General features: G+C 43.4%; 1 protein-coding gene across 1 annotated transcript in view; it reads left to right on the forward strand.

Moving 5' to 3' along the window:
- NCOR1 (nuclear receptor corepressor 1) overlaps positions 1-19,648 on the forward strand; it is a 310,428-nt gene that overhangs the window by 281,136 nt on the left and 9,644 nt on the right. The window contains exons 37-42 of the mRNA XM_082245149.1: positions 225-703; positions 5,772-5,897; positions 7,653-7,783; positions 8,431-8,648; positions 9,443-9,577; positions 17,301-17,443. Of these exons, the coding sequence (XP_082101275.1) occupies positions 225-703; positions 5,772-5,897; positions 7,653-7,783; positions 8,431-8,648; positions 9,443-9,577; positions 17,301-17,443 (1,232 nt within the window). The remainder of the gene's footprint in view (positions 1-224; positions 704-5,771; positions 5,898-7,652; positions 7,784-8,430; positions 8,649-9,442; positions 9,578-17,300; positions 17,444-19,648) is intronic.

Here is a 19,648-nt window from a genome sequence, read left to right on the forward strand (position 1 = left end):
CCTCTTTTCAGGATATGGAACAATATGCAAGATAACACGTTGTGAGTATTGTACACCATACCCCAATTTGGCACAATGTAATTGTAGTATATACATGTTATCCTGTGAGTACATTTTAAGATGAAGGATTTAGCAAAAAGTAAACTCTTGCAAAGGTACTTCAAAGGAAAGTAATTTAATGATTTAACAATATTGCTCAGGCTTGTAAACTCTTTCTTTGCTAGGCCTATGAATCCTGGTGCAGCCTCCATCACTCATGGAACTCCAGCCTCCCGGTATAGCACCGCTGCTGATGCATTAGCTGCTTTAGTAGATGCTGCAGCTTCTGCGCCACAGATGGAAGTTTCCAAGCCAAAGGAAAGCAAGCACGAGTCTGTACGATCAGAAGAAAACCTAGCAAGGCGTGCAGCACTGGAGCAGCAGCAGCAGATGGAGTCTGAGCGTAGACTGGTTCAAAGCCCATACACCTCCTCCAGTTTCTCTAGTAGCAAGTCACAAAGCCAGCCATCTCCAGCTGTGTATTCTGAAGCAGGCAAAGATAAACACGCACATACTAAATCACGCTATGTTGAAGAATTAAAAGCCCATGGAAAGACTACAATCACTGCAGCCAACTTCATAGATGTGATCATAACACAGCAGATAGCTTCTGACAAAGATGCTCGAGAGCGTGGTTCGCTAAGCTCCAATTCCTCCAGCAGCTGTAAGTATCTAGCGTTATTTAATTTTAATTGTAGTGGAGTTTATTTTTACAGGACCATCAGTTTTTTCTGTTGTACTTTGATTGGTCTTCCGCATGCTTTGTTCAGTCCTATTACCTTTTGTTGTTAATCAAAGCAAAGCTTTACCCAAAAGGGAAAATTCCACTTTAAGGCCTCCACCCCTTTCCTCTCTCAGAAATGCATTTTTTTTTTTTAAGCGCGCGGGTACTTTCTAAAAATAAAAAACTAAAATGATGTGGTTGCATAAGTGTGCATACCCTCTGGGGATGTAGCGGTGTTCATAATTAAGCAATCACAATTAAACTCATGTTAAATAGGAGTCCGTACACACCTGCCATCATATAAAATGCCTCTGACTACCCCAAATTAAGTTTAGCTGTTCTTGTGGGTCTTTCCTGACATTTTCTTAGTTGCATTCTACAGCAAAAGCCATGGTTCGCAAAGAGCTTCAAAGCATCAGAGGGGGATCTCATTGTTTAAAAGGCATCAGCCAGGAGAAGGGTACAAAAGAATTTCCAGTGCATTAGATATACAGTTGTGCTCTAGATATACAGTTGTGCTCATAAGTTTACATACCTTGGCAGAACTTATGATTTTTGGCCATTTTTCCGAGAATATTACTGATGACACAAAAACTTTTCTTTCACTCATGGTTAGTGTTTGGCTGAAGCCATTTATTATCAATCAACTGTGTTTACTCTTTTTAAATCATAATAACAACAAACTACCCAAATGACCCTGATCAAAAGTTTACATACCCCAGTTCTTAATACCATGTATTGCCCCCTTTAACATCAATTACAGCTTGAAGTCTTTTGTGGTATGTGTGGATGAGGCTCTTTATCTTCTCAGATAGTAAAGCTGCCCATTCTTCCTGGCAAAAAGCCTCCATTTCCTGTAAATTCTTGGGCTGTCTTGCACAAACTGCATGTTTGAGATCTCCCCAGAGTGGCTCAATTATATTGAGGTCAGGAGACTGAGATGGCCACTCCAGAACCTTCACTTTACTCTGCTGTAGCCAGTGGCAGGACGACTTGGCCTTGCATTTAGGATCATTGTCATGTTGGAATGTCCAAGTACTTCCTATGAGCAGCTTCCGGGCTGATGAATGCAAATTTTCCGCCAGTATTTTTTGATAACATACTGCATTCATCATGCCATCAATTCTGACCAAATGTCCTGTGCCTTTTTGTAGCTCACACATTCCCAAAACATCAGAGATCCACCTCCATGTTTCACAATAGGAATGGTGTACCTTTCATCATAGGCCTTGTTGACTCCTCTCCAAATGTAGCTTTTATGGTTGTGGCCAAAAAGCTCAATTTTGGTCTCATCACCAAATTACTTTGTGCCAGAAGGTTTGAGGCTTTTCTCTGTGCTGTTTGGCGTATTGTTAGCGGAATACTTTGTGGCATTTGTGTAGTAATGGCTTTCTTCTGATGAATTCAGCCATGCAGCCCATCTTTCTTCAAGTGCCTCCTTATTGTGCATCTTGAAATAGCCAGGCCACATGTTTTCAGAGTCCTGTATTTCACCTGAAGTTATTTCTGGGTTTGTCTTTGCATCCCGAACAATTTTCCTGGCAGTTGTGGCTGAGATTTTAATTTGGTCTACCAGACCGTGGTTTGGTTTCAACAGAACCCCTCATTTTCTACTTCTTGATTAGAGTTTGAACACTGCTGATTGGCATTCTCAATTCCTTGGATATCTTTTTATATCCCTTTCCTGTTTTCTACAGTTCAACTACCCTTTCCCACATATCCTTTGACATTCCTTTTGCATTCCCCATGACTCAGAATCCAGAAACGTCAGCACAGCACTGGATGAAAGATGCAAGGGCCTGTCAGGAGTCCAGAAACTCATTGACCGTTTATACACATACACTAATTACAAGTAAACAGATCACAGATGAGGATGGTTACCTTTTAATAGCCATTCAAACCCCTTTGTGTCAACTGGTGTGCATGTTATCAGGCCAAAATCACCAGGGTATGTAAACTTTTGATCAGGGTCATTTGGGTAGTATACGGTTGCCCTACAGCAACATTAATGGAGCTGCAGGAATATCTGGCAATTACTGGCTGTGTGGTACATGTGACAACACTCTTCCGTATTCTTCATTTGTCTATGGGGTAGAGTGACAAGATTGAAGCCTTTTCTTACGAAGAAAAACATCCAAGCTAACTTTTGCAAAAACACATCTAAATTCGTCTCCCAAAAGCATGTGGGAAAATGTGTTCTGTTCTGATGAAACCAAGGTTGAATTTTTTGGCCATAATTCCAAAAGATATATTTGGCGCAAAAACAACACTGCACATCACCAAAAGAACACCATACCCACAGTCAAGCATGGTGGTGGTGGCAGCATCATTCTTTGGGGCTGTTTTTCTTTAGCTGGAACAGGGGCCTAATGCCTTGTTTCCACTGAGCGGAATGGTTCGGGTCGGTACAGTTTGGAAGGGTTAGAATGGTCCGGCCTATTCAGAAGAGCGTTTCCACTGCAAGTCAGACCGCCAGGGGCCATGTGGGGTTTACAACCAATGCCCTTTGACGTGAGCATTGAGGTTTTCCTGTCCGCCAATCAGTGGAATATATCGTGTGACGCCAGTAACTCCGCCGTAACCGTACTGTACCATTTCCTATGGCTCTACATCTGAAGGAGGACCAGGAATGGTGCGGTTTGGTTCGGTTGTATGGGCCACTTTCGTAATGGAAACACCCAAAATAGCATACCGTACCGACCCGAAACAATCCGCTCAGTGGAAACGAGGCATTAGTCAAAGTAAAAGAAATTATGAAGAGCTCCAAATACCGGTCAATATTGGCACCAAACCTTCAGGCTTCTGCTTTAAAGCTGACCATGAAGAGGAACGTCATGTTTCAGCGTGACAACGACCCAGAGCATACATCAAAATCAACAAAGGAATGGCTTAACCAGAAGAAGATTAAAGTTTTGAAATGGCTCAGCCAGAGCCCAGATCTGAATCTGATTGAAAATCTGTAGGATGATCTGAAGAGGGCTGTGTGCACAGGAGATGCCCTCACAATCTGATCAGATTTGGAGTGTTTTTGCAAAGAAGAGTGGGCTCATATTGCCAAGTCAAGATGTGCTATGCTGATAGACTCATACCCAAAAAGAGTGCTGTAATAAAATCAAACGGTGCTTCAACAAAGTATTAGTTTAAGGGTGGGCACACTTATGCAAACTATATTATTTTAGTTTTTTATTTTTGCTTCCACCTAAAAGATTTCAGTTTGATAAACTGAGTTATACAGGCTGTAGGTCACATTAACCACTTCTGGACTGGAAGATCTTCCCCCTTAATGACCAGGCCATTTTTTGCGATTCGGCACTGCGTTAGTTTAACGGACAATTGCCTGATCGTGCGACGCTGTACTCAAATTTGAGGTCCTTTCTTTCCCCACAATAGAGCTTTCTTTTGGTGGTATTTGATCACCTCTGCGATTTTTTTTTTTTTTTTGCGCTATAAACAAAAGAGCGACAATTCTGGAAAAAAAAAAAAAAAAAAAAAATATTTTTCATTTTCTGCTATATAACATTCCCAATAAAAAATTTTTTTTTAACTTTTTCATAATTTTTGGCCAATTTGTATTCTGCTACATATTTTTGGTAAAAAAAATCCCAATAAGCGCATTTTAAATGGTTTGCACAAAAGTAATCGCGTCTACAAACTAGGGGAAAGATTTGTAATTTTTTTTACTAGTAATGGCGATCAGTGATTTTTAGAGGGACTGCGATATTGTAGCGGACAGATCGGACACCTAACTGACATTTTTGAAATTTATGGGGGGACCAGTGACATTACTACAGTAATCAGTGTTAAAAATATGCACGGTTACTGTACTAATGACGTTGGCAGGAAAGGGGTTAACACCAGGGGCGATTAAAGGGTTAAATGTATGCCTTGGGGATGTTTTCTAACTGTGGGGGGATGGGCTTATGGAATCATCACAAAGACCTGTGTTCCTAAATAGGAGGAACACAGGAGCCCTATGTTGATTGCTAATAGAACAACGGTCTGCTGTGTTTACAACAGCAGACCGCTGATCTGTCTCCATGGGGAGAGATTGCAGGTGCCCGGCAGCAATTGCGGCCACTGGCCCCTTAGATCAACTTCCCCACTGGCGAAGGCTGTGCATGCACCCCTATGAACGCTCATAGCGACGTACGGGTACGTTGTTTCGCGAGAACCTGCCCACCTTTCACCATATAACTGCGGCGGCTGGTCAGCAAGTGGTTAAAGGTGGAAAAAGTTCTAAAATGATTTATCTTTGTTTAATTTTTTTACATCACAAACTTGACAAGGGTGTAGAATCTTGGGATTGAGTTCCAAAATAAAATATATTACACGATAGGTTTCCTAGTTACCAATTTATTCCCTTGCAGTTCTAGCAGACTGATAGTTGAACCAGATAAGTGGAACAGTAAAAAGAAGTAACCGTGCTGCTCTACGGAACAAGAAGTTAATTTATATGTAGTGTGAGCTGCCTTGTGTTTAAATGGAATTACAAACTGTAACTAGAACAAAAAGTATTAGAGTTGAAAAAAACTTTTTTAATCCAAAAATATTGTAACCGATTAAAGCGGTTCTAATTTCAGAGGTTTTTTTCATATATACCTTAATGCATCTAGCCTCCCCTTATACTAACCTCAGCCTGATTCAGTGATATGCACGGGAGCAGCATCTCCCTTGGCTTTATCACCCCTCATTGGCTTCCACGCTGTGTGTGTCAATGAATACACAGAGTCGGCTTGGGAGCAAGCCCGCACAAATGCTCCATAGCAAGCGGCTATGGTGGGTACTCGACGGGGGAAGGGCTAGGAGCCTCGGCAGGCTACCCCAGGAGATGAGGATCACGCTGCCCTATCAAAAAACATTGCACAGAGCAAATAAATATGCTTTCACTTTCATTTCCTTTAAGTTGTAACTGAGCTGGACTTTTGAGTTGGTATGGTATTGTTTTCCAATATCAGAATTATGTATGGATAGGTTATTTATATGATGCTTGAATATGTCTCTTCTGTAGTGTCTTCCCATCGCTATGAGCCACCCAGGGACACTATTGAAGTTATCAGCCCAGCAAGCTCCCCAGTGCAAGTCCAAGAGAAGGAAACTTACCCACAGGAAGTTCCTAAACCAAGCCAGCCTGAAAGTAAGTTCGCTAAATATACTGTATTTTTTTATTTTAAACAGATGCAGATTTTATTTAAAGTATGCAATCAAATTAAAGAAGGATAACAGCAATGACATGTACATTACAATGAGCATAGTCTTGTAGTCAGCCTCATGATATTTTTACAGAGGACACATCAACAGTCAGGAATATGCAGTAGACCGTATCCACTATTGGAAGGTACAGAACAGGGTGACACAGAAGTAGTGATGATAGGTGGGGTCTTGCCACCAACACTAAAAAGCTAAAGTCGTTAAGGAAGGGGGAGAAAAAGAAAAGGGTAAGGGATCCGGAAAGAAAAGGGGTAAAAAAGTAGCGGGATGTGGAGATGGCTGGGGAAGTTAGTTTAGCATTCTTCTTTCCATATCACATATCCATATGTCCATAGAGAGCAAACCATAGCAATCTAAAGGTAGGATTTATGGCCTAGACCATATCAAAGAGTTAGGTTTCTGTCCTCCACCTAAGCCAACCAGATTATTTTAAATTTCTTGGGATAATTACATCCCATATAGATAAATTTATAACTGGGTTGAACTCCATATACCATGGATCGCCATACAGAAACAGTTGGAGGTTCTGCCAATTTCCACTTTAATAAAATAGCTTTCCTTGTATAGAGTAGAAACAGCTGAAAAGTCGTGGCTATATTATAATTAATGCCCAACAATAGGAGTAAGGTACCCACAGCAATTGTCAAACTACTAATTGCTTTAATATCCATATTGACTCCTGCCCAAAACTGTTGACCGTAACTATGCGACCAGACCATCTGTATAAAAATTACTGACTTCCTGCTGGCAGGGCAATGGTCCTCAGCGGTATGGTATAATGGATAAGCTTGGTGGTCCTGAAAAGGTTAGTTTGGGTGCAAAATTTGACTCTGAATCTGATTAAGTGACTGGAGTGCTTAGGCTTTAGTCCAAAACGGCACAGGTGAAGTTTTGCTTGCACAGGAGAGATGCCTGTCTCGTCGATCCCTGATGGAGTTGGGAAGTCTCTCAATTCATGTCTAAATGAGGGTGCTGGTGTAGTTATGTGGTTCCATATGCCCAGTTTAATTCCAGCTCTTCAATTCAATATCCGTTGGTTTTTGGGACAAGCGTCAGAAATCCCTGGGTATGCCAATGCCATCTGTCTTCCAAGACCAGGTCAGCCCTGGAATGGTGGAGTTCCTCAGAGGTTGTTGGATGTTGAAAGATCCTTCCAATGAATTGGAAGGTCTTGACAAGGGATGCCAGCCTTTTGGGTTTGGTTGGTGTTCTGGGGAACTTTTTGATGCAGGAAACATGATTTTTGGAGGAGCAAAGATTACTTCTTGTGTGCAAGGTTGTCTTTTTGTGGTTACCTTTACTTCTGCTCACAGGGTCTCAGCGTTGGCTCTGCTTTCCTGCAAGGAACATTTCCTGTGATTTCCTGTGGATTCTTTGATTTCTTCCATCTTGACTGTGTTCCTTATTGCTTACTAGAAAACTGGGGCTTAGCTGAGCTGGCCTGGGTTATTCCATGGCTTGGGAATTCCTACCTTTTTCAGCAAGTGTCATTTCACCGGAAGGTGTCAGCATAACCCAAGTAGTCATGAATATGAAGTATTCTTATTGTGTACGCCAAGAAAAGGATTTTAACATGTAAACAAAAAAATTCATTTTATGTATAGTACTTTACATTAAAATAAGATAATATTCTATAATGCAGATTTATGTCTTGATGGACAATTTGATTCCTGTGTTACAGATGAAAGCAGTCGGCAATATGAAGGACAAGCCAGTCGTTACAGGGCACAAGAGTCTCCCTCCCCACAGCAGCCTACTCCCACCCATGTGCCACAGACCCACAGGCTCATTACTTTAGCAGATCACATATGTGTAAGCATTGTCTGCAGTCGGCGTATTCGGTAGCCTTATTTTGAAAAGTGTAGTATATGACAATCTCTTTATAGTTCTGTAACTGTAAGCAATAAACACACATTCTGTCTTTTTTTTGCACATCTTTTCCTTGTACACAGGAGTTGTATTTTGAGACAGGGAACAAAGTAACATTCCAGACTAATTCTTGTACCGTTGCATATCAGCAATGCGGGCAGCCCCATGCTCACTGGTTTAAAGCATGTGCCAAATGCACATCATCCACACGGATGAGTGAAATGGGAAGCTAAAATAAAGACCAGAAAATAGTGAGGCCGTCTTCCTAGTTCTGCAGGTTTATATGCAGTATTAGTATTATGCGGTGTAATATTTGCAAGACCTGCTGAACAGATTTACATATTTTTTTGCATGTAAAATAGGTCACACATAATTACGGTATTTCAATCATGTATTTAGCTGCTTGCATTTCCATTTCAGAAACACGAACTAGTATTTTCAGCTAAACTAGTTACCACAGTGTTTTCCACTCTTACAGTTAGGCACACAAATGTTCTTCTTGTGGAAGAATTCCAAAAATTAGGACTTGTTTAGCCACTAAAGCTTTGTGTGTGTTTGTGAGTAACTAATGTATCTTTTCTCTACTGCAGCATATTATTACACAAGATTTTGCCAGGAATCAATCGACTTCTCAGGCTTCTCAGCAGACACCTACATCAACATTCCAGAACACTGCCCCACCAGCAGCACCCGTCCGATCTAAACCATCCAACAGGTTCAGTCCAGACTCTCAGGGCCAGCCTGTACACCACCAGCGGCCAACCTCCAGGGTGTCTCCAGAAAACATACCTGACAAACCTAGAGGAAGGTAATGAGAATTTCCAAAAAACTTTACCTTAGCAGCACGTAATCCATGAATTTTCTTTTAGGGCACGTAGATAAGACTTCTATAAAGTAAGGGTTCCTTGTAACAAATGTGGGAACACCAAAGTTTATAATGAAGGTATAACTGGACAGCCATTTAAATACATCTAGTGAATATTTAAAATGAAAAAAGACACCAAGAGCAGTTTTGATAAAAAGCATAAAACAAAACTTTACTGGACATCAAAATACATAAACCTTAAACATAAAATTTACCATAAACATTACACAAAATACCACGACTTAAACGTACACACCTATTCCCATTATCCCAAAATATCAAATAATTCCTAACTCTGGTAGTTGAATGTCAACAGCTTACAATGGATAGCTGGAGGAACAGGACAAAAAGATATCCTGGCTGCATGCTTGGTCTTTGCACAGCTCCAAAAAACAGATATAGGTAACCCAGGTATACCAGAGACCACTTATATGATGTTATCATTCCTCTTGACCCCTCACAGGTCATTTTATGAGTGAGGTCATCAACACATGGTTGCACCCCCCCCCCCCCCCCCCACAACCACATGATCAATTGGATATGTGGCAGCCATCTTTAAATACACAACCTAAAAAGCTCACTAAACCACATGTGGGTGAGAGATATTATTACACATGTATGGAAACATTTGTCATAAATCCATTAAAAATATCCACAACTTATACAGTTCCTCTAAGTCGATACTATAATTGTACATTATTGAAAGTAATTTCTTGTGTTTTCTGCGTTATATCCAGGCCTGGAAAGTCACCAGAAAGAGGACATATGAGTGAGCCATATGAGCCGATATCTCCCCCACAGGCTCCCATTGTACACTCAAAACAAGACAATATGATGTTACTGTCCCAGAGGCCGGAGCCTGCTGAACAAAGGTAAGCATAATGTCAGACTGTTTGTGTTTTGTTTTTTTAGAGTTGTAGTAGACCACAGTTTGACACTGTTACGTTAAGAGCCAGTTCACACTACTCCAACTAGCTCCCGATGCTGTGCAATGGAACCGTTCTATCAGAGCGACTCAAGTCGCTCCAACTTAGAAAAAGGTTCCTGCACTATTTTTTGGCGAAGTCGGAGCGACTTGCATTGACTTCTATTATGAGAAGTCGTTTGCAAGCCGCGATGAATTCGCGCTGCACTGGCGACTTTAAAGTCGCCCGAAGTCGGGGCGACTGAGTCGGATTAGTGTGAACTGGCTCTTAGCCTATAAACTGACGATAATTCTGATTTTGGATAGCGATGTTGAGCTAGTTTTATTCCCCCCCCCCCTTTTTTTGTATGTGCTGCTAAGCTACAGTATTCATGTGGATAATTAGTACTGTATTCATGCTATTTTATGTTTATTTGTATGTTTAGAAAAAAAAAAAAAACTAAATAAAGATGCCTATTGTCATTTTTATGTTTTTTGTTTAGAACTCTCACAGATGGGGTCATTAGGGCTATATAAATCAGCAGTGCAACATACCCATAGTGCCACATTTAAAGCTGAACTCCATCTTTTGATACACTTTATAGTTTGTTTTGGCCTGCTTGGCCCAAACAAACTATATCCCTCACTAACATATGAGGCTGCTGGGTGTGCTGTATCAACTTTGTAGCTAAGGCTACATACAGCATACTGCACTGTTTTTCCCGGCTTTGAGCCAAGACTTCCTGTCTCATACACGGAACACCGAGTCTATCACAGCGGTGCTCAGCCGTTCAGAGAAAGCGATGTATTCGAACAATGAATTGTGGTTTCAATGGACTGCGCGATCGTGCTGATCAGCATATGCTAATGGTCCATTCACAAGATTGATCATGGGTACAATGCTGTGCAGGCTGCTGGGCGAAAAAAATTAAATGCACATTTCCCTTTCGTTCACTGACGGACACAGCTCCTGTCATTCTTGACCATTGGGTTATACTGCCCCCTACAGGAGTAGGACACTAGGCAATTATAACTCCACAGAGAGGTGGTTGCTGTGTTCGTCAATGAACATCAGATAAATGGATTGTATCTGTGTGTGAGACCCTGCAGATAGAGGACACAGCTGAAGCTGCAACCGAGGCGCAGGTACCCTTTGGCACTCACAAGCCATCCAGAGCGGCAAAGGTGTTTCCTTTCCCTGCTCATTTGATAGAATTGTCCTAAAAGAGTGGGGAGAACCAAAGCATCCCCATGGGGTTCCTAAGCGCTTTACTAGGTGCTACCCTTATAAGGAGTCCCTTCTTAAGAAGTGAACTGTCCCACCGGTGGTGGACCCTCTGGTTTCCAGATTAAATAAGGCAACCATGATTCCGGTTGAAATGTCCCCACTCCCCGGACTTTAAGGACCCGGCTGACTGGAAGGCGGAAGGCTGTGGCCTGTACTATGTACACCTTAGCTGGTTCGGGGATGAACCCGGAATTTACTATTGCCCTGGTGTCACAAACTGAGTGGGCTAAGCTCCTACGTCGTAACCTGGAGGGAGAACAGCTCCCCCTGCCTTTGCTGAGCTGCCTGACCAGCTGGTCCAGGTGCTGCAGTTTATCTGTGATGCCTCTTTAGGATTCAGCTCCCCTAGTGGCTCAGCGCTTTGTTTCGGCAGTGGTATTACGGCGTGTCTTTTGGCTTAAATGCTGGTCTGCAGACCAGACTTCTAAAAAGGCCTTGGCTGATCTCCCCTTTAAGGGGATCACCTGTTTGGGGCTACCCTGGATGACATCATTAAAGGTCTCGCGGGGGGAAATGGCACTTTTCCTCCACAGGACATTAGGGGAAAGGAACCGCGTCGTAGATGTGAGCCCCCCTCCTTGGCTCATAAGTTTTTTCGTCCCTCGGGATCAATTGAAAAGGGCTCTAAGCCTTTCAGGTCCTCTTCTGGAGGATCCAAACGAACCTGGTCTGGCAAGCTGAGAGTGGGCTAATCCAGACCCGCGGACAAGGCTCCTTCAGCATGAAGGTGCTCCCTCACCCGTATCGGTGGTGGGGGAAGGACTTTCTTGGTTTCCTGGACCCGTGGACTTCCCTGGTACAAGACAAGTGGGTACACAAAGTAATTTGATCCGGCTACAAGTTCAAGTTTTACTCTTGTCCCCTGGTAAGGTATTTTTCTTCCAATGTGCGCCTGTCCCTGGACCGTTTACATGGTCTGTCTGGGGCTGTACAAGACCTGTTGCTCCAAGGGGTGATCATCCCGGTTCCGACTTCAAAACGTTTTCAGGGTTTTTACGCAAACCTGTTCAGAGTGCCCAGGAAGGAAGGCAAAGTGCGTCCAATCCTGGACCTCAAGGCACTAAACTGCTTTGTGCGAGTACAGAAGTTCAGAATGTAGTCCTTTCGAACTGTGGTGGCATCCCTGCGTCAGGGGGGGATTTCCTTGCCTCTATAGATATCAAGGATGCCTATCTTCACATTCCAATATGTGCCAGTCACCAGCAATTTCTCCGCTTTGCTGTGGGAGAGGAGTAATATCACTTTGTGGCATTACCCTTTGGTCTTGCCTCCACTCCTCGGGTCTTCGCAAAAGTGTTGGCTCTGGTGCTAGCCTTGCTACGCCAACGGGGGATCACAGTACTGGGCTACTTGGATGATCTCCTTCTGCGAGTGGAGTTTCCTGCTCTGGTGGAGAACCTAGAGATCACAATACCAACTCTGTGGGAGCTTGGCTGGATTCTGAATTTTCAGAAGTCTGCCCTGGTTTCGTCCACAAAGCTGGACTATTTGGGCCTGACTCTGGACTCGTCGTAGCTAGAGTGTTTCTTCCTCTGGACAAACTCCAGAAATTGCAGGCTGCAATTCGTCTCCTGCTGTCCAACAGATGGTCATCCCTCTGGACTTGCATGCGGGTGCTGGGCCTGATGATATCTACCTTTTGAGGCGGTTCCGTTTGCACAGTTCCGTATGAGGTCCCTGCAAAGAGAGATTCTGACCAAGTGGGAAAAGACTCCACAGTCTCTGGACAAATCAGATCCGGGGAACAAAGGAGTCCCTGATATGGTGGCTTTGCTCTCCAGCGCTTCGGCTGGGAAAATCCTTCCTTCTCCTTGTTTTGGACAGTGGACAACATGGATGCCAGCCTGTCCGGCTGGGGAGGCATCCTCGTCAAGCATTCTGCTCAGGGGATCTGGATGCTGGAAGAGTCCAGACTGCCGATCAATGTCCTGGAACTCTGAGCGATCAGACTGTGTCTGGATCATTGGACGGATTGTCTTCAGGGATGCCCAGTGCACATTCAATCGGACAATGCCAAGGCTATGGCTTATGTCAATCACTGAGGGGGCACAAGAAGTGCCCTGGCATCTCTAGAGGTTGCCGGCATTCTAAAGTGGGCAGAACGGTTAGTTCCTGCCCTCTCCGCTGTACACATTCCCAGGGTGGAAAATTGGCAGGCGGACTACCTCAGTTGGTAGGCGTTGGACCACGGGGATTGGTCCATTCATCCGGAGGTGTTTCATCAGCTGTGTCTCCGGTTGGGCGCTCCTAAGGTGGATCTGTTGGTGTCTCGGCTCAACAGAAAGATGCAGAGATTTGTGGCTTGGTCAAGGGATCCACTGGCAGACGCCACAGACGCACTGGTGGCCCCGTGGGGTCAGTATCTGATTTACGCCTCCTCTCAAGCTTCTGCCAGACTCCTATGCAGGATCGAGGCAGAACAGATTCCAGTCATCTTAGTGGCCCCAGACTGGGTTCGCTGAGCTTAGTACGCCGATCTGGTGCGACTGGTCGATGACTTTCCTTGGATGCTTCCTCTCAGGGAGGATATGCTGTCCCAAGGACCGATCTTCCATCCTGCTTTACAGTCCCTGGCTTTGACGGCTTGGCTGTTGAACGCCAGGTGCCAAAGGATAGAGGTTTGTCTGATTCGGTGATTCCTAGATGTTAAAAGCTAGGAAATCTACTTCACGGAAGATCTACCATCATACTTGGGAGACGTACATTGCTTGGTGTGAGTCTTCTGGGGTGCATCCTCTCTCTTTATCGTGGCTTGGATCTTAACCTTCCTTCAACGGAGGGTTGAACAGATGTTTGCCTTGAGTACCGTCAGGGAGTCCGATATTTGGTCCCTCCAGTGCGGGTTCCATTGCTGCCTTAGGATCTCAGTTTGGTGCTTTCAGCTCTACAGAAGCCTCTCTTTGAAACTATTTGGAAGATTCCCCTGCTTACACTGTCCCAGAAGGTGGCCTTTTTGGTAGCTATCACCTCTGAGCGCAGGTTGTCATAATTGGCGTTATCCTGTCGTTCACTTTATCTGGTGCTTCGCCCCTGTCTGTCATTCCTTCCTAAGGTGGTCTCTGATTTTCATTTGAATGAAGACATTGTGTTGCCCTCCCTGTGTCCCAGGCTTAAACATCGAAAGGAAATTGCCTTGCATGCCTTGGATGTGGTCAGGGCAATTAGGGTGTACTTGGCAGCTTCCGAGTCTTTCAGGAAGTCAGACTTTCTATTTGTGCTCACGGATGGACCTCGCAAAGGGTTGTCTACCTTCTCTGCATACATTTCTAGATGGATCAGACAGACGGTGGTTCAGGCCTATTCCATCATGGGTCAGGTTCTTCCTTTACATGTCAAGGGGCACTCTTCTAGGGCGCTTGATGCCTCCTGGGCCCTCCTTTATCAAACGACAGTGAAGCAGGTTTTTAAGGCAGCCATCTGGTCGTTGGTGCACACTTTTCAAAGTTTTATAAAGTGGATGTGTTGGCATCTGCGGATGCTTTCTTTAGCCGCAAGGTTTTGCAGGCTACTGTTTAGAGGACCTGATCTTCTTTGGGGGTGTATTGTTTTTTTCAGGTGGGCTCCAGTTGTTCTTGGTTGTGCTGCCCCTGTTGCCTGTTTGGCTAATGTTTAGCCTTGGGAATTTTTTTTTGCTGTTTCCCACCCCTCATGTTTAACACTGCTTTGACACGTCCCAATGGTCAAGAATGACGAGAGCTGTGTCCGTCAATATACAAACGAGAAAATGGGATTTTCGACTTACCATTAAATCCATTTCTCTGATGTTAATTGACGGACACAGTAACCACCTCTCTGTGGAGTTATAATTCTCCTGACACTGCTTGTAATAAAACTGAGTGGCTATAGCAGGGAGAGGGAGTATACCCCCCTGGGACTGCCCATGGATCTAGCCATAAGTTTTTTTCTGCCTAGTGTCCTACTCCTGTAGGGGGCAGTATAACCCAATGGTCAAGAATGACAGGAGCTGTGTCCGTCAGTGAACATCAGAGAAATGGATTTTACGGTAAGTCAAAAAAAAATTTTCATACAAAATGTGCTTTTGAAAAAACATATGTTTTATATTAACCATACAGTACTGGATACAAGTGACTGGACACTGGCACACAACTTTTCTCTTTTGTTCGATGGACACAGCGCTCCACAAATCATAACTACTGGGTTATATTGCCTCCTCCAAGAGTAAGACTAGGCAGAAGAAAAAACACCTGGCTACGCCCATGGGCCATCCTCCGCTTGGTTTATAACTCCCCTCTCTGCTCTAGGTAATCCGTTTTAATCTGTCTAATTGGGAGTAAGGACCCACAATCAACTGCTGGGCTGGGTGACGGACTGGATAATCTAGATCCAGTGGTTCCCCCCCAGTCCAGCCAGTGAACGCGTGCAGACCGCAGCTACGCGCTAGGTCGGCCGCAACATAGCCCCACGGACAGAGGCTGGCCCGCAAGTAAAACGTCTCGCAGGATCGCATACGACCGGGCTTGGGTCTGAGTCGCAGCAGTTCCTTAGCCAACAGCTCCCCTACTTAAGTGGCGAGGATTCTTTCTGGAGCGTTACCCGCACCATGGAAGGGTAAGTACAGTCCCCCCTCTCCCCTTTGGGTGTTTTCTATTTTTTTTGGGGGGTAGACGCGGATAACCTTCAGGGACGGTCAAACCTGCCTGCAGGTTTCCTCCTCCCATCCTTAAATCTCCCAGTGATCTGGGCTTCCCCCTCTCCCTTTGCTCTCTGTCTGGACCTGGAGTCTGGTGGAGCAGATGATGCCGCAGGCTTTCATTGCAGCAACTTAAAATGGTACTCAGTATTTTGTGTGGCCCCAAGTGCTTGTATGCATGCCTGACAACATTGGGGCATGCTCCTAATGAGATGACAAATGGCGTCCTAGGGTATTTCCTCCCAGATCTAGACCAGGGCATCACTGAGCTCCTGAACAGACTGAGGTACAACCTGGCAGCGTTGGATGGACCGAAACACAGAGGTGTTTTATTGGATTTAGGTTAGGCGAGGATGGGGGCCATTCAATGGAATTCCTTCATACTCCTGGAACTGGCTGCATACTCTGGCCACATGAGGCCGGGCATTTTCCTGCACCATGAAGAGCCCAGGACCCACTGCACCAGCATAGGATCTGACAATGGCTTCAAGGATTACATCCCAATACCTAATAGCAGTCGGGTGCCATTGTCTAGCCTGTAGAGGTCTGTGCGGCCCTCCATGGATATGCCTCCCCAGACCACCACTGACCCTTCACCAAACCGGTCGTGCTGAACGATGTTACAGGCAGCATACTGTTCTCCAAGGCTTCTCCAGACCCTTTCACGTCGGTCACGTGCTCATGGTGAACCTGCTCTCATCTGTGAAAAGCACAGGGCATCAGTGGAAGAACTGCCAATTCTGATGTTCAATGGCAAATGCCAATCGAGCGCAACGGTGCCGGGCACTGAGCACAGGGCCCACTAGAGGATGTTGGGCCCTCGGGCCACCCATATGAAGTCATTTTCTGATTGATTGGTCAGAGACATTCACACCAGTGGCCTGCTGGAGGTCATTTTGTAGGGCTCAGGCAGTTCTCATCCTGTTCCACCTTGCACAAAGGAGCAAATACGAGTCCTGCTGATGGGTTAAGGGCCTTCTACAGCCCTGTCCAGCTCTCCTAGAGTAACTTCCTGTCTCCTGAAATCTCCTCCATGCTCTTGGGACTATGCTGGGAGACACCGCAAACCACCTGGCAATGACACGTATTGATGTGCCATCCTGGAAGAGTTGGACCGCCTGTGCCACCTCTATAGGGTCCAGGTATCACCTTGTGCTTCCAGGAGTGACACTGACCCTAGCCAAATGCAAAACTAGTGAAACAGTCAAAAAAGATGAGTAGGGAAATTTTTTTTAGTGGCCTCCACCTGTAAAACTATTCCCGTTTTTGAAGGTTGTCTCATTGTTGCCTATCTTGTGCACCTGTTAAATTTCATTAATTTGAACACCAAAGCAACTGAAACTGTTTAAAACAACCTCCTCTGCTACTTAACTGACCAGATCAATATCCCAGGAGTTTATTGACTTGATGCTATACTCTGAATAAAGTATTCCTTTAATTTTTTTGAGCAGTATATTTCCCTACAGAGCAAAATTCAGACAAAGAGGAAAGGACACTGCAAGCCAGTCTGACTCTGTCCTTGTGCTATAAAAAAAAGAAGTTGGGTAATTGTAGGGGAGAGTAGAAGGTTTACCACATCAATATGTTGCTGCTCTTTTCGTATCTTGTCACAGGCTGGAGGGTTCCTTGTTTACACATTCATTCAGGAATATACCAAATGTCTTTGAGCGAAAAGGTTTTTCAAACGTTGGTTGCTTTTTCAAATTATGTAGGTTCATAGCTTCACCATTATGTTTATGTCCTTTTCTGCAGGAATGATTCCCGATCGCCTGGAAATATGAGTTATCTCCCCTCTTTCTTCACCAAGTTGGAGAATACCTCCCCTATGGTGATGTTCAAGAAACAAGAGATTTTTCGTAAGTTAAACTCCTCTGGTGGCGGTGACTCTGATATGGGTAAGTGGGACTTGACTGACATTTTCTCCTTTCTGATCTAACCTTAATTGTGGTGGCAGTAATTGGACATACAGAAATGACTGGGTTAATGTTGGCAAATATATTCAAAACAAAGTAATACCTTCCTTCCTCAGAATCTGCCAGTAAATGCCATTTCTCTTATTGTTCATGACCACGGGTTGCAGGAAAGAAATTTGTTTGATTCCCCCATCAACAGTGTTGATAGGAGAACCCCTCCTGCAGAGCCATTGTATTCTTCCGGCAGGGGAACCTGTACCCGTCTGGAGAAAACAGGGATTATTGCTAGAAGCTGCTATAGCATAATGTCCGGCAGGCTAGTTGTACCCAAGTTGATTGATCGATCTATCAGTGTTAATTTGGTCAACTAATATATTTTCGTTGACTAAATTAACACTAAATTGACTAAAATACGACGAAAACTAAAATAATTCAGATGACTAAAATACGACTAAAACTAAAATGGCATTTTAGAAATAAGGCTAAAATATCACTAAATCTAAAATTATATTTTAGTCAAAAGTTTTACTATGACTAAAACTAAATCGAAAATTGACATAAAAAGCAACACTACTCTGCTGGCCATTTCTAAATCTGCAACACAATTCCAGCCAGAGCCTGTAATAATAGCACATTAAAGTTTAAATGTATTGCACTACCGCATAAGCAAGGGGCATCTACTAAGCTACTGAAAGAGAAAAAAATTAAGAAAAAGGCTTTTCTTATATTTTTTTCTTAATATTTATTGTTGGTAATATATTCAGGTAATATGTGCAATGACATTACAACTAATAGTTTACAGTTTTTGGGGTTTTTTGTATTTTAAAGTTGCACTTCACTTTGTCAAAAAGCAATATTTTTGTTTGTTTATGAAACTTGGTTTTATTTATAAAGACCTTCTATATCACAATGGCTGAATCGATCTATGTCTGTAGTGCATGTTCAAACCTTAATACCATAAATAAGAACATATTATTCTATTTTTTTCCTCGAGAGTATATAATTAGTTTGGAAATTCTAGAGAAATGTTTAAATAATGCATTACAATTTACCTAAACCCATTCGATTTGTATTTTACTAAAATGTATGAGATTTTAGTCTACTAAAATGTACGAGATTTTAGTCGACTGAAATGTACTGTAGATTAAAATATGACAAACAAACAATTCTGAGGACTAAAATACCACTAAAAGAAAAATAGCATTTTAGTCAAAAAAACAAAAATACAAATAAAACTAAAATGGCATATTAGTCAAAAGACTATGATTAAAACTAAATCGAAATTTTCTGCCAAAATTAACACTGCAATCTATCGATTAACTTGGTAGAGTCAGCCTGACCATACATGGTTTGAGGGACTGGCTGAGATTTGCACCATCTATGGCTGGCCTTACTCCTCTCCTGTAGTCTTGACTACTGTCTAGTAGCTGAAAACTGTTGTTGGATTTCCTTTTCCTTGGATCCAAGAAGGGAATCCGGTATATGAACAGAGACTGGAAAAGACTTTAATACCATTGCACTGAAATATAAATGTATAAGCAGACCAGCCTTCGCTCATTGAATGGTTTTTCAAGTTATAAGGGAATCTACAGGACTCTGAAGCAGCTTCCATCCTCTGGATGAAAATTACCACTCTCCTAATGTTATACTACATTTGGACATTTGGTTATACTAGCCTTTGGCAGTGAAGCCAAGCATTTTCTGTTACCTTGAGAGACATCGCTGTATGGTGTAAGTGCGCAACCCAGCAGTTGGGGTGGCTGCTACCACTGGTGAATGGCAGCAATTTCTCACTCAAGTACTAGATATTAGGATTCTTACACTACCGCTTTGAGCCTAGTTGAGAGAAGTGAAAAATAAATGAATCTTGAAACTTTGGCAGAATGTCATTGTTGACTGTATCAATTTAAATCTGCCCTCAGCCCCACTATTCATAGGGCAGTTTAGGCCCGATAACATTCAATATGTAATCTAAAAAAGTTGTATTTTTTTTTTATCATTAAAATTCAAAGTAGTGCATAATTTCCATTTTTAAACAAATGGGATTTCTCTTTCCTTCATTGACAGACACAGCTCCTGATCTTCATAACCATTGGGTTATACTGCCACCTACAGGAGTAGGACATCAGGCAGAAAAAGAATCTGGCTACGCCTATGGGCAGTCCCAGGGGGTATACTCCCTCTCCC

This window comes from Pelophylax lessonae, assembly GCF_965119305.1.
Source record: "Pelophylax lessonae genome assembly, chromosome: 2".
Lineage (NCBI taxonomy): Eukaryota > Metazoa > Chordata > Amphibia > Anura > Ranidae > Pelophylax > Pelophylax lessonae.